This window comes from Strongylocentrotus purpuratus, unplaced genomic scaffold, assembly GCF_000002235.5.
Source record: "Strongylocentrotus purpuratus isolate Spur 01 unplaced genomic scaffold, Spur_5.0 spur5_scaffold_16, whole genome shotgun sequence".
Lineage (NCBI taxonomy): Eukaryota > Metazoa > Echinodermata > Echinoidea > Camarodonta > Strongylocentrotidae > Strongylocentrotus > Strongylocentrotus purpuratus.
In genome coordinates, this window is record NW_022145601.1 from 7,841,893 (window position 1) to 7,858,167 (window position 16,275).

General features: G+C 36.7%; 1 protein-coding gene across 1 annotated transcript in view; it reads left to right on the forward strand.

Annotated features, from left to right (window-relative positions):
- Window positions 1–13,348, forward strand: part of LOC578967 (hyalin) — a 29,608-nt gene extending 16,260 nt beyond the window's left edge. Inside the window, exons 12-16 of the mRNA XM_030987699.1 lie at window positions 1,406–1,672; window positions 3,066–3,344; window positions 6,237–6,500; window positions 8,835–9,047; window positions 11,191–13,348. Of these exons, the coding sequence (XP_030843559.1) occupies window positions 1,406–1,672; window positions 3,066–3,344; window positions 6,237–6,500; window positions 8,835–9,047; window positions 11,191–11,642 (1,475 nt within the window). The 3' untranslated portion in view covers window positions 11,643–13,348. The remainder of the gene's footprint in view (window positions 1–1,405; window positions 1,673–3,065; window positions 3,345–6,236; window positions 6,501–8,834; window positions 9,048–11,190) is intronic.
- Window positions 13,349–16,275: the final 2,927 nt, after the last annotated feature.

A 16,275-nucleotide genomic window follows, 5' to 3' on the forward strand; every position in this document is an offset into this window, starting at 1 on the left:
TTGCACGAATGATGCAAGCTGGTCTACCGGTATATATTTGGAGGGTGTTATTAAGATATTCAGGTGTCCAATGATTTAGAATTTTGTAGACATCAAAAGAATGCGTTGTTCAGTTGTTGAGGTAACCAGTGGAGTTCTGTAATCAAGTGCAGTCTGAGATTGAAAGCCAAAGATTAATCTAGTGGCTCGATCCTGGACAGTTTCTTCTTCTTTCATCCCTTCCATATTTTGCAGACAAAACATAAAGACAATTGTAATAATCTAATGTTTATAGAATAAGCATGGTCATGACTATAGTCTTAGCATCAATGAATCTAGGAATCCGCCATATAACCCAGAGATAATGAGTACAATCATGCTATATACAGATTGTTTATATTAGAAGACAATGTGAACATTTTATTACTGCAAACCCCAAGATTTGTTACTATTAGAGGAAATAGGAATAAGATCATTTACATCAAGTTGCAGACAGGAAATATGTTCAAGATAGCAAGCAGAGGAACAAAGAGCCATGAATCCAGAGTTAGTACCGTTCAATTTTAATTCAAAGACATCCAAGTGTCTAATTCAGCAATGAATAGTGAGATTTGTAGAGTACTTTCATGAAAATTTTCCGGAGAGCATGGGTCAACAGATATATTCTACTGAATGACATCAGCATAGCTTCTTAACCATATTTATGGACAATGGCGTAGTGTAGCCTCAGTCATTTCGGGGGGGGGGGGGGGGGGGGGGGGACCAGTTTTTAGTCTACTAGGTCAGCGATTTTTCAACCTTTTGTAAGTCATGGCACCCTTTCAGGTTTAAAATGTTTGCATCACCCCATTCCAAATTCATCAAAGAGGATTTTTTTTTCCATCGGAGGGCGGTGAGGGCCTCTTGTCTGAACATCATGCTATCCAGATCCTTACTATTGCGAGCAAGCAGAAGCGAGCAAGCAAAAACGAATTGAAAAAATGTTGCAGTCATCAATATACGCTAGTATGAGGATATTCATGGACCTCTCTGCTTGAAACTATCCCGTTTCTAGATTTTGAAACATCCCCCGTGCTCTCCGCACATAGTACGCCACTCTTTATTGATGATATAGAGATGGGGGTGATGTGTGAACAAATGAGAATTGTTCCATGCAGCACGGACCCTTGCGGTACCCCGAAATCTACAACCCATGGCTGCAGCTATTTTACCCTAGATGACCAGCAGGAGACTTCATTCATCCACTCGCCCTGCTAGAGGGTTTTTCTGCTTATCAGAAAATGTGACTTTAGAAATGATCCACTGTCGAGCTTCAGTCGAGCAAGACGAGTAAAGAGATTTCTGTTCTAAAGCCTCGATTATGATATAAATTGCCATATGTACGGTATAGGGATTCTAATTTTTTTTTACCGTCATTGTATTCCAGATGATGAGAAGCCAGAACTGACGCTTCCAACTAAAGAGGAATTGGAATTCTGCACCGATCATGGGCTATATTACAGGTTATTCGATTTAGAGGATAGGCGTATACCTCGACCAACCTGTTTCGACACAGTTGATGGAGAAATTTCAGAAATATCCCTGACACCTTATACCGAGGGTGCATTTGGTATTGGGGGCTGTGACATCGTAGCAACTTGTGTAGATGAAGCTGGAAACTCGTGCGAAAAAACATACACTGTCCAAATTATAGGTAAGTACGTGTAGACCCTAGGCCAATTTTCCTCATGGTTGTCTTTTTTTGGGGGGGGGGGCGGGGCTGTCTCTGTGCAAAATATTGTTATCATCTGTTATGCCTTCATGCTTATTGCAAAATATTTTGTCCATCCTTTATGAGAATTTATTAATTAATACGAAGAATAAATATAGAAGCAACTAGATGTATTAAATTGGATTGAATTGAAACTCACGTTAGCTGGGGGAAACTACCATGAGTAGCATTGAGTAAGCGCTACAAGCCTAAAGAGGGATCAGCGATTTGCGAAGGAGGGGGGAGGGGTTGTGGGGCTGTTGCCCAGCAAAACATTTTTATCATCTGTGTTTTCTTTAAAATGCCAAGTCTTTCCCCCTACCTTCCCTTCTCAAGATAGATCAGCAATTCAGCAAATATGTTCATGCTTAACTCAACTTTGACCCCGATAAGGTATTTCAATAGCAGAAAAAAAAAATAGGGATGTCAGATTTCACAAAGATTTTAAGTTGAACTTATCTCCAAGTTGGACTTAAAAATTATGGAAAGCCGTTAGCATCTTTGAAAATATTTTGTAGCAGTTATTTTAAAAGGCATAAAATGTTAATTTCAAATTATTCATATTTTCTATTATCAAGGAGATTTCATATTTTTAATGTGTAATTTATGAAAAGTCTAAAATAGTTTAATTTTTTATTTAACATATTTTTTTTAAAGGCTACAAATGGCTCTCCATAATATTTAAGTCCAACTTAGAGTTCAGTTCGACTTAGGATCTTTGTGAAACATCCCCCGGGAGACATATTGAACTGGTACAATGTCCAGGAATATTTCACTTTAGAAGTTGTCGGAACATTTTGCCTAGCTCTATCCCGCGGGCTTTGGACAATCCCAAGCTTGTTTAGCTGGGATAAACATACTCTGATATGCATCTTACATACTTGCTCATGGGCGTGAATAAGCCAGTTGGCAGATACAGGCTGAGGAGGATGGGCTGGCAGATAAAGTTCATTTGTACCAAAATTGTGTAACCCATTGAGAATCATGCTCATGAAAGTTACATACCGTAATCATTATTCATTTATTCACCAATGTTACATTCTCTGGAAGTGGAAGTATTCTTCTCTATAGAGAGCAAGGAAAAGGTATTCATGAAGCACCTCCATCACTTTTGCAGTGATTAATCTGAAATGCACGAAGTGTGACGTCTCCAAGTGTCAAAGATCTGTGGATATTTGGGGGTCATTTGTACCAAAGATAACTATCGGTATGATAACTGGTCTTTTATGATTTAATATTATCATAATTTATTTATTTTGATGCTTGAGCTTTTTTTAAATTGTTAAATGTGGCTTCTCATTAGAAGATTAACATGTGTGTTTTTGTTTTTTGACAGACTGTGAAAAATGTGAATTCCAGCCCGCAGACGCCCTTTCGCTTGAAACTGATAGCGGAGAAAGCTTTGCTACTGTAAAAGTTGGTGGCAACTTTGTCTTGCCAACAGTCACAGACAACTCACGGGATAAACCTACCCCAACCTGCTCTATCCAGGACGTGGAACTTCCAGCCACTGTTGAACTTGATGGTGCTTGCGTTGTCAACGCCACTATCCATTGTGTTGCCGAAGATTCCGCTGGGCATCCCTGCGAACTCGACATATCTGTTCAAGTTTCCGGTGAGTAGATCTATGTGATGGGAGGATCTAACAAAGTTAAAGGGCAATCCAACCCTTGTAATAAGTTCATTTGAATGAAATCAGGGCCCTGCTTCATCAAACTTGATATCAATAAAAAGTTACAAGCTACTGTTATAAGCTACTGTTATAAGCTACCGAAATCATGTCATGTGATTGGCCGAGAGCAAATTTGTCATAGAAATTTAGCATTTGTTATAGATAAAAAGTTTTATGAAACGGGCCCCAGAAACCTCAGAGAAGTAGCATGACGAAAGTTTAAAATAAATCAGACCAATAATAAGAGAGTTATATGAATGTTTTAAAACTTGAATACCTTGAATACCTTGAATACCGAAGCTTCTGGAAGAAAGCCGTCTCCAGCTGCCAAGCTTCCAGGTCTAACTTCAAGGGGGGGGGGGGGGGATGTCCCAGCTTCTGGGTCTTGCACCATAGTCGTTTTTCATCTGTATCTTGCTGGCTGGTTCATATCAGGAATGTCATAATTGGAGTGTCTACTGGGAGAATGGTGAATTATACTGCTCCTTCTTCCAGTGTTTGTCAAGTCTGGCTTTAAAGCTGTTCACCGAGGGTGCAGATACCACCGACTCAGGGAGGGAGTTCCAGTTGTTGAGGACCCTGTGGCTAAATGAGTCTTGCCTGAGTTTGGTGTTGCACCTGGGTTTGGTCAGTTTGAATGCATGCCTTCTCGTTGTTGAATTGATTGCAGGTGTGAAGAATTGGATTCCACTTTAAAGCTACCGGTATGCACTTTTTTTCTGGAGCTAATCTATGAAGTCATTAAATTCAACGTTACATGTATGGCAAATTTCTTCTACCTATCGTGGTTTTACATTTTTTGAAGTTAAATTTACAACGAGCAATTGACAATAACACACATTTTCAAGTCGATAACGATGCCCATGTCAAATTTTGGTGGACAAATTTGTAGGCCAAAAAAATGAAAAGTCCAAATTCCAATGGCATTTGAAAGATAATACTAATTTAGAACTTCCCTCAAACTAGAAGGGCTTGAAATTGTCTTTTCAGTGTGGGAAAATAGCGACCGTTAGTTGTATCGAATTTAGGGAGCGCGCTCGTTTAATTAAATAGTCTGATTGTCAGACCCTTGTACCGAATGGTTGTACGTTTTGTGCTGCACACAGATTCAATCAGCTTAATTTTTGCCATTACAAGAAGTGGGTTATTGACGTGGACAAATGCTCATGTATCCTTTACAGCTCCTTTTATGTATGTTATTACTAAAGAAAAAAAAGGAGTCTGTCAGTCACTCACTAGTGTCTGGCAGTGAAGTCTAGAAGGTAAACAGGTTTCTTTGCTTAATTTGAATACTACAATGTAGGACACTGCTAACGTTTACATTTCACAGACAGGACATACGTGACATATTCATAATTCCTGCAAAGTTCTACAGAATTTGATGTTGGCTGCAAAAGGGATACACTACCTTTATAGCCTATAAGAGCACCTGAAGAGCTCTCTGAACGCTGCTGAGATGTGCGACCTCACATGTTGAACATGATTTGCACAAGCAGACGATGTCCCATGACATCTCACACATTTTCAGTGCCTGTTTTGTCATCTTCTCTTCAGTTATTTCTCTTATATCACTTCCGCCAGGCGAAATGTTTAATCTATTGCCTCACTCTAAACCCAGCACATGGTATTATTTTGATGAAAAATGCAGCGATAAAAAATAAAGGAATCCGTCACTTGTAAACAAAATATGACGCCATTGTATTTTCAGCTGCATACACCGCGGTATGTTCGGCTTCCAAGAGGGAACAAATGCCATCCATGCTATCATTCCGGGGGGTTTTCAACTTGAAAGTGTGGTTTCTTTGATTGTTCATTAACCCCTATCCTGTGTATTTACATACAAAGGCATTTAGTTATCAGAATCGGTTTCATATCCTTTTTGAATGGTGTAAAAGGCCATCACATTTATATACACTAAACTCATTATAGTTTGAGAAATAATAGCGTTGCAATTATGTTAATTCATTATTGGATGTTGTCTGCTTGGGCAGGATTGGTTCATAATATGATGTCATTAAAACATCGTTATTTTTCTGGCGAATACCTCTCGTCTATCCCAGATGCTATGGAGGTGGTTTTATTTGAATTTTAATATACCCGATATGTAGTTGACCTAAAACTTGTATGATGGCCATCTTTTAGCTTACCAGTTACTGGTGATACATTATTTGCCATATTTGTGATTTTCTTTGAATGGGCACTTTGAGTGTCTGGGCACACAACCCCCCATCATACTACCTTTTCTTCTACTACTACTACTAATACTACTACTACTACTACTACTACTACTACTACTACTACCACTACCACTACTACTACTACTACTACTACTGCTACTGCTACTGCTACTACTTCTACTACTACTGCTGCTGCTACTACTACAAATACTACTAATACATGTAATACTACCTCTATTACTATTACTACTGCTACTAGTACAACTACAGTTTCATGACTCGAAAATGTAAAATTTCTTGATCCCTCGCTCAATATATACTTTTACTTAGCTCTGTGAACCATCTGCATTTCTTAGGCTGACGTAGACCTAGATTCAATTGTGTGTTTGCTGGAGCTATGAAGAAATAATAAGCCATAATGTTTGTCCCACCTAGCAACAACTACAAACGTATGCAATTCGCATTGTGACTGTATTGAGATGATGTAATTATTCGTAACATGCGAGTGAAATTATTTGTATCAAGGCACTTCACAGAGCATTCAATTTGGTTCCATTACAAAAGTGGCTTTACATGTAGCTGATGTGCAGGAAAATCCTCAGGAGTTGTAAAGATAAATAGGACTCACAATTAATTCTCTGCAATTTTGTATTAACAGATAAAGAAGCACCTGTCATCACGAACCTGCCAGATCAACGCAGATTTACCTTACCACGCAAGCCTTATTTCTTCAACGATCCCGCTGCAGATGATGCCATCCCGAATGCAGAATGCACGGATAATAACATTGATGGTGCCTACCCTGCTACCAGTCCATACCTTCTGAATACGCATTTTGCTATCGGTGAATGTGATATAGGACTCTACTGTGAAGACAAGTGTGGGGGAAGATCTGAGGATGAATACAAGCTAACTGTCGTCCGTAAGTATGGCATTATGAAGATGAAGTTCTATATATGTTTGCATTTCTATAAAAAAATTGACCTAAATTTAAACAAACAAAAGTCTTCCCACAGTCTAAACCCTTTGAGCTAACTGTAGTTCAATGGAATTTGATGAAGATATTACAGAAATAGGCGTACGCCCCAGTGGCGACACCTCTTAATTAATATTGACTTTGTGTACGCATCATAGAAACGTTAAAAGGGTAATTTGGGGGGATGTTCTAACATAGTTGCGTATATGGGCCGATTTGGAACAAAGGGGGGCATTTTTTTTCTAGGGGTACAAATCACCTAAGAAAAATAATTTGTATTCAGCTAGAAATATGTTAAAGAAGATATAAACTTTATCTATCATGAATAAATCATGATTATCACAATCATTTCATAAAAAGAGGTAAGAAAAATGTATTCCAACTTTATGGGCAACAGTTTATCTTGACTTTTTGTGACATTAATACTATCAAAAAAATTGAGAGCCAAGCGTGGAGCTGAAAAAATGAAGAATCCCCCCAAAATTTAAATGGATGTAAAGTTTCAGGTTTCACATTTCACAAAAAATAATTCACATAATTGTCAAAATTAGAACATAAAATGAAATATACTAAAAGTTTCACATTATATAATCAATTCTTTGTAAAGATGTCAAAATTAATTGTATTGAAATAATTGAATAGTAGGTTATACAGGTTGAAATGTGAGGAACCTGTTGAAAAGCTCAGCTGGTAGATTATAGGTTCCCCTAAAAAAGACTAACATTTGATTGAAGTGGTTGCAATGGTGAAGGATGTACATCATAGTTGTATCGTTATTATCATTATCATGTACATCATTATTTCTGAGATGAATTTTGCAATAGTATACATAGTATATAAGTGATGCATGTGGATGAGTTCATTATACGATCTGTCCGCACTCGAGTAGATGCATATTATACAGCTTCAACAAAAGCAGATAGATTGTTTAATGAAGCAATGAAAACATTCATCATTTGTTTTATATACAAAACTCCTAGGTCCCTTTCATATGATGTAAAACAAAATAATTTAAAGATTGCTTCGCTGTCAAATAAATCCAAATTTTAATAGGCTTTCGTGTGCATACAGAGACAAGCGCACTTTAATACCTCTACCGTGTGAGTCAAAAAAAAGTTTACAACTAAAAAATTGCTAATTATTTTAAAAATCATCTATGGACAGTAAATTATTATACACCTTATGAAAGAGTGTTTTATTTCAAATCATTTGATATCATTTTTGTGTGGTATCTGTATGTGTTCACGCTTGGATGAACAGGAGGCATTGTTTGCAAGAGTGCAAAAATCGACTTGCGCCAAAGTGATGCCTACAGTATGCATTATGCTGTGATTAGCGGATGAGAGAATGAATTGATTGTATCAAAATGAAGTGCATTGCTTATGCTTTTTGCAGAAGGAAAGTCACACACACACACACACGCACAAATGTTGTTGATATTTGATATGTGTGGCTTGATTGATGTTGTTAGGGATGTTATTTGGATCTGCAAAGACCGAATCAATACCCAAATCCCAATTGTTTTATTCAAACATCACATAAGCAACTTTGGTGCAAGTCGATTTTTGCACTCTAGCAAACAATGCCTCCTGTTTATCCAAGCGTGAACACATACCACACAAAAATGATACCAAATGAATTGGGATAGAATACTCTTTCATAAGATGTATAATAATTTACTGTTCATATATAATTTTTTTAATAATTAGCAAATTTCTTGGTGTAAACTTTTTTTTGACTCGCACTGTATATATGTTAACGCACAGTGCTACACAAGTGTAGGCCTGGTACCAGTAACTTTTGCACAACTTTTATGACAAAACATGGGGTATAGTCTCAGTACCGGTAAATAAACCACATGTGACCGCATTTGACCAATCAGTTTGTAAAGCAGGTGAATTAAATAGTTGATAACCAGGGGTTAAGGTGAGGTCTATTGCTCTACCTGCAGTGAATGAACCAATGAAATTTATTTAATCCCTGATCCAACATTATTCCTAACATTTACCTTAAAGGAAACCTCATCCCAAAGAATAAGTGTATACATGTAGGTATGCTGAAAGTTGAGATTTATTCCTACCAAAGTACATCACGTTATCAAGAAAATGGCCAAGCCCACTTCGTGCTGAGAATCTTTACATTACATCGTACATGTATTCAAGCGGCCTTGGTGAAGAGCTCCAACAAGGCGTTGTGCAGTATATCACGTCATAACTAGGCTACAAGTACAATATGATTTAATAATCCAAAAAAATGTTCATTTTCTTTCTGTCCCAATAGCCTATGTTGCACCACAGTGTACTGACCCAATCAGCGGACACCTGAAACTTGCTTGGTACGCAGACAAGTTGGCAGCACATGGAGGGAAATATATTGAAGACCTTCAAGCGGTCTTGTCATGTAGCGGAGAGTTTGAGATCACGGGAAATCAGGAGATTGTATGTGTGGAGGTCGAAGGACAACTGCAATGGGACAAAACACCGGGCACATGTGGTGAGAACATTTTTCAAGGCAATTTGACTCTGTGTTGTTATAAGGGACATGTCAGTGGCGGATCAAGAGGGGGTGGTGGGGGGGGGGGGTGGGCCTCCTCGCCCTCCCCCCGACGAATTTGGCCCCCCTCCCCCTTGCCGCCAGCTGGATCCGCCCGTGGGCACATGTCATGCACAGCTTCCTGATCTAAACAAAGAAAATAATCAAAATATGTTCTGGGAACAAGGGTTATTATCCCACAAGTGACATGTATATGTGTCCCAGTACTTAATCACAATTATAATTGATAAATGACACATATTTGGAAACCTTAGATCCTTCTCTTTCATTTGCTGTAACCATATGATGCATATTTCACTCATGAGTGATTAAGATGAATTTGAAGAGAGGAAACCAAAAAGTCATTTGGCGGATGGTATCTGAATTTCAAAGAGAAAATCACATTTCTAGAAAGTTGAGTTTCTGCCCTTTCATATGACACCTCAGTCAGGAAAAATGAGCTAGGAATTAAAAAGTTCTGTTTGTTTAAAGTAGTGCTTGCATTTCCATAATTTTATTGAACGAATTTGTTTTCACTGGCTGCCTGCCGTAGCAACAAACAAAATTAACAAAAGACTTTGTTGACAATCAGCCGTAGACGAAAGACTTTATGCATTGCAATGATCTCTTCTAAAGTTCTAAAGTGAGCCCTGGTCAATTTCAAAGAATTGGGCAACTTTCGACAGTAACAGCTTTCCCTGTTATTATCATTACTGCAGTGGATGATAATGGTACATATTTGATCAGTGCTCGATCCTGATAAATGCCTCAATTTTCTTCTATCAATGCATCATATAATGTTAAATAAGTATAGTTTAGTACCTCCCTCCCAAATGTTCCCTTCTAAAGTCCTAAAGTGAGCCCTGGGGGTGTTTCACAAAGATCCTAAGTTAAACTTATCTCTTAGTTGGATTTAAAAATTATGGAAAGCTGTTAGCATCATTGAAAATATTTTGTAAAAGTTATTTCAAAAGGCATAAAATGTTGATTCAAATCATTTATATTTTCTATTATCAAGGAGATTTCATGTTATTGATGTGGAATTTATGAAAAGTCTATTTACTTGAGTTTTTGCTTTTGAATATATTTATTTTAAGGCTACAAATGGCTCTCCATAATTTTTAAGTCCAACTTAGTGTTAAGTTTGACTTACATGTACTTAAGATCTTTGTGAAACACCCCCTGGTCAATTTTAAAGAACTACATGTAGCAAAAAGTATTGCGGTAGCTCACTGCTATACATCGGCTTGGATAAGTTGTGGAATGTTGTGAATATTAATTTAGAGGAATGTTCAATCGCTGGGGCTCTTAATACAAAGTATACCATCATATTTTTCAAATTTTGAAAATGCAAGTAGGATAACAGGATTTTTGGTTCATTCCTTGTGCCTCCTTGAAAAAGAAAAAGTGTATTTGTAAGATCTAGACCAAATGTTGGCCTTTCAGTTTAGGCCTATGTTTAATATTAAACATACATGTACTTAGAACACATTATGTGGAATTACATTTTAGATGATTCATACAGACTCTATTTCTCATAACATGGTCCCATTTCACAAAACTTGTCATCAGTGACAAATAACAGTTTTTCTTATAAGCCAGTGAAATCCCTGCTTCTGTTGGTTATCAGCAGATTTGTCACTGATTTTTGTAATTTGTCATTGCAAAAAGGCTTTGTGAAACGGGTCCCTGATCACTAAAATATCATATAGGTTGTGACACCAACTTCAAACCTGAAATGGTTTTGTTTTTAATCCCTAGAGTAGAGTGAGAATGGGATTTTGTTGCACATGACATTAAAGACCGACTAATTGAAGGTTTAGCAAGTGGTATACAATTACTTACCAGCAATTTCAACTATTTAAATTTAAAAAAGAATTAGAGGTCAACAGTAAAACTATCTTGTGTTTCTCATTTTATGTTCGACCACTCGGATTAAGCAGCATAATAACACTAATGTTTTTATGCTGCATTCTTCTTGAATAATCCTGCAATAAGATGATAAGTATATAATCCACTTAATCAAATAATTGTGATTTCTCATTCCCTATCCTAATCCCTTTTTGGGGGTGCTTTTCTCCTTCTTTCATTTTTCTGTTTGCAGAGGAAATGGAGGAGGTTAATGAATTTAGTTGCCAAGGGTCATACACAGCTGTGAGGGATTTGGATGACAAAGAAGGGTTTTGCTATCGATTTGTGGACACAAAGGGTACCTGGGAAGAGATGAAGACGGAATGCGAATCTGACGGTGGACATCTGGCCGATATGGGCTCTTACATTGAACATTCCGCCTTGCTGGGATTTCTGAACAATATCAATAGACTGCAATCGGTGGCCTGGATTTCTACCAATGACCGGGAGAACGAGGGCGTGTACCTTGACTCCAGTGGCCAGCCGGTACCCCTCACCCTCTGGTGCCCTGATGCCCCTGAGGATCCAGATCAAATACCAGCAAACCAAGACTGCGCTATCACATCCACAATGGGATGGAACGACAATCTCTGCGATAATAAATACTTTGCCATTTGTGAACGTGACATATCCTACCTCCCCTAAAAAACAGAATTTCGTACAGCAGGCATAAGCAAATTCAAAAGCCATCTTTTTGATCAACCCGCAATTGAACTGTACCTGCTTGAGTTAAATCACTGGCTAACTTTACATGGCACCGCACAAACAATAGATAAATATATCTATTTGACATGCGTGTACATACTTCTAGACCAAATTGTCTGGGGGGATGTCATACCTTTTGGTAGAAACTACACTATTTTCTAGGTAGCAATTTCTTGCTCTGGATATTCCAAAATGCCTGTAAATGCTAGTGAACAGGTACATCTAAACCTGCTTCATACTGTCACTTAAACTGGAATTCATAAGTATTTCAAATACCGGTAGTACTCTAATTGAAATTTTAGCATAGTTGTGAAATCTTGTTTCCTGCTGTTTTTATACCCAAGAATTAAATCACCAACGAATTTGGTCTTATGCTTGCTCACGAAACTATTGACCCGACTATGGCTTTGCCTTCGTAACTTTATATGTTACGTCGATTTAGAAAACAAATTAGGAAAGAGAGCGCAGAATCTTTACCACTATCCTTCTATCATATAACGTTTATCTATTTAACATCTATCATTTCATCTATTTAACATCTATCATTTTAACAATTTATGTTTTGGGGTGGCAGAGGGTTTGTGTTGTCTGTAAACTATTTAAGTAAATTTAAGGAATTCAAATCTAGTTTTAAATTGTTGTCAAACATTCAACAATGAGGAATGAGAAATAAGGTCATTTTAAAAACTTGACATAAGTTTGTTTATTCAAGAAATCTGAAGAAAATGAATTTAAGTGATTTTTTGAATGATTTGAGCAGTGAATGTTGGCAAAACGTCCTTTTAGAAACTGATGCTAATAATGCCTATGAAATATGGTGTAGAAAATTTTGTTTGGTACTGGATAAACATGCCCCTCTTATCTCATCATATTCTTCTACCAAGCTCAACAATCATTTTGTTTGGTAAGAAGGAGGCTGTTTAAGGTCTGATGGTTTGAATAACAAGAAACTTCATTCAAACAACACCTCAAATAAAAAATAATGAAAGGGACATTTTTTTCTAGCTCTTCCCTCATCATTCTGCCATAGAAAAAAATACACGGGCTATAGGCAAATGTAGTATTTTAATGGGAAGAGATATACTACATTATTAATTGTTAATATTAAGTGATATGTAATTGTTTTCTTGTAGAATGTCTTATTTAAAATATGTTAAGCTTTACACAGTGCTGTGTATTAACTTAGAAGCATGCATGTATCCGATACATAATAAACCAGTTCATAGTTGCAGTCTGAGCATGAGCAGATAATGGTCATTGCAGACCAAATTGTGAAATTCATGAAGACAAAACACTGGATACGTGCTCATGAAAGTTATGTAATCATTATTCATTGATGCACAAGCAGTGCACTCCACGATACACAGGTTGAAGTATTCTTTGAAACGGGAAACAAAGGCTATTTTTGTAGCACCTCCATCGTTGTAGGAGTTATTATTTCAAAATGTACAAAATGGGACCTCTTCATGTTTTGAAGATCTGTGGATATTCAGAGTCATTTGGGATATGTGCTAACTGTGAACTGGTCTATTGTGCAGAAGTATGCTAATTTTCTTGTTTGTTTCTTTCCTCCTTCAATTTCCCAATGCAAGACATTGTTTGATCACTGAAATGCGCAATAAATCTTATTTAGTCTGAAACTATTACAAAACTGTTTGTTGCACTTTTTTAAAAAAAACTTCATTTCATATTGGTTTTCAACATCAAGGAATGTGATTTTAAGAGCAAAAGAAAAGAAATTATTTTCAATATGTATTATGTAATGTAATCAATTTAATGTACAAATCTTTGTTCCGGGCTTCGTTACCACTTATGTCATTTAGCTGTTTATATGAATAATAATTATATTTCGATAGAAGGTAAATTGCATACTGGGTACGTTAATTGTTGCTAGGTAGGACAAACATTATGGCTTGTACCTAACCAACCACACGTTATGTATGCAATTCGCATTCTGACCATTGATAGACAAATATTTGTAACAGGTGAATGAAATCATTTATGACGAGTCACTTAACAAAGATTTGTGCATTGAATTTGATTACATTATTAAGAAAATGGCCTACTGGGTTAGCTGTAGGACAAGTTCAGATAACCTATGGAATAAAGCATTATCGAAAATCAAAGTGGATACTTCTTATTGTTCAAAATTTTCATATAAATTAACCGTCAACATAAACTATCATAAAATACTCTACCAACATCAATTAAGATCAAGTGCTGAACTTTCACGCTTGGAAGGGCTGGCGTTAAACCGTTAGAAGGTCTGATTGAGATAATTGCAAAAAGTAGAGCAAGTAGCCATTCAAACGTTAATAAACATGCATCTGCAAGACACTTTGGTTCAACAATAAAAGCAAAGAATGAGAAAAAATGGAGGATTGAGCTCTGGATGTCAACTGTAGTCTCAAGACTGCATGGTTTTGACAAGTACAGTTTAAGATGCCTCTTCTCTTTTGTTTCTCATGATTGTGTTTTTTTCATTGGTTTAATTAATTTGACTAAACAATATAGTAATGCTCATCAACATTTGAATGGCCAGATGCATCATTTTTGCATTGATTGTTAAATGGCTATGCTCTCTCATGTGTGAATGGTATGGGATACCTATTGCATATCATTGTAAAGAGGATTAATATATATTTTTCTTGATATATGAAAGATAATTTTATATTAACCTTTGACTGCTAGATTCTTACATTTTTCATAGATTTAATACAGGAACAACCCTGTTCCAGTAGACAATGGGTTCAATGGTTATTTGAAAAAAGTTAACTAGAAATAGTGTCTACTTTTATTTTTTGCGAGAGTACATACGGTACACCATATACATAAGGAAACAGCATGCGAAAGGTTTAATATGTAGGAAAAAAACAGACAGATTTACTTGTAGGCCATTCAGATAAGAGGGTATTTAAATGAAACTCGTAGAAAGAAACATTGTAGAAAGAATCATGAATTGTATCACCAAAGGGGTGTACCCACTGGATAACTCTGTATTAAGAAACTAATTTTGAAGAAGTCACTTCACACGGCCAATCATCAAAGCATGCTCACAATAAAACACACCCACAATAAGACACGCCCAGTTATTAAGGGGGGGGGGGGGGTAAGAGGACACTTTTTTTATGGGGGGGTTTACACACAGAAAATTACCAAAGGGGGGGGGGGGTTTAATCATCATCATCATCACCATCATCATCACCACTATCATCATCACCATCACCACCATCATCATCATTTTCATCATCTTCATCACCACCATCATCATCATCATCATCATCATCATCATCATCATCATCACTATGAGTGTTGTAACAAACTTTCTGTATAACAAGGTGTTCAGTCGGTTTCAATACTTCTGTATTCTCTTGTTTTTCACCTGTGATATTTATAATATGAATATAACTGTTCATCAGAATGGATCTACAATGGTAGGTAGAATCTCAGACTAGGAGATAAATGGTTTAATACATGTCCTTGTGTGAGAAGTAAGTATAAACATAAGCCAAAGCTACATGGTAGTAAATTAGTAAGATTATTCAGACGTGAGTGTCATGTACCATAATTATATCATACAAAAATATCAAATCAATATCATTTATATACAGTAATCTTTAGTTCTGAAAGCCACAGTACAGTCGTACATACAAGTATCTAAAATGGAGGCCCCGTGTAGAGAAGAGTTGCTACCTTTGCACGTTAAGAACCCACTGCACTATTCGTATAAGAGTAGGGGGAAACCCCGGTGTAGTGGTCCACCTGCACACACCCCCAGTATAGTACGATAATACTCTGTAAAGAGGTCTGTACTCAAAAGGAAGAAGAAGAAATAAACATGTACTATCATTGTATACAAGAGAATCAATGTGTTGCTACACAAATTGCTTGGAAACTAACATGAATGCAAGGTCTGAGCTAAATATACTAATATCATACAAAACTATCAAATCAATATCATCTATATACAGTAATTTTTAGTTCTGAAAGCCATAGTATAGTCATACATTCAAGTCTCTAAAAATAAATACATATACATGTACTATCATTGTATACAAGAGAATCGATGTGTTGTTACAAAAATTGCTTGGAAACAAAAATGAATGCAAGATCTGAGCTAAATATACTAATACATGGTGATAAGCAGGATATGCATGAACATCCAAACCTGTCCATAGAGGCCATCCAAGGGGAAATGGCCACTGTAGACAGGTGGTGTTTGATAAAGCTGTTTGTAAAGTTACGCATGACTTTACGAACGACTTGTATATGAAAAGCCAAATGGGATGCTCAATCATTACTGCATCAACTAAAGTTGAATTGTGCAGATGTAGATTAACATTCTTATTATAACAAACATTTTTAATGCAAAGTATATTTTTTGCCATAATTTAATTGAGGTTATTGGAAATATCAGAAAAAACTTTGGGCATCCGATCTGGCACTTCATATACGAGTCGTTCGTAAAGTCATGCATAACTTTACGAACAGCTTTATGAAACACCCCCAGGTTCTATAACACACTTCTTTCTCAAGGGAGGCAATATACCTTGGGGGTGTTCATAAAGCTTTT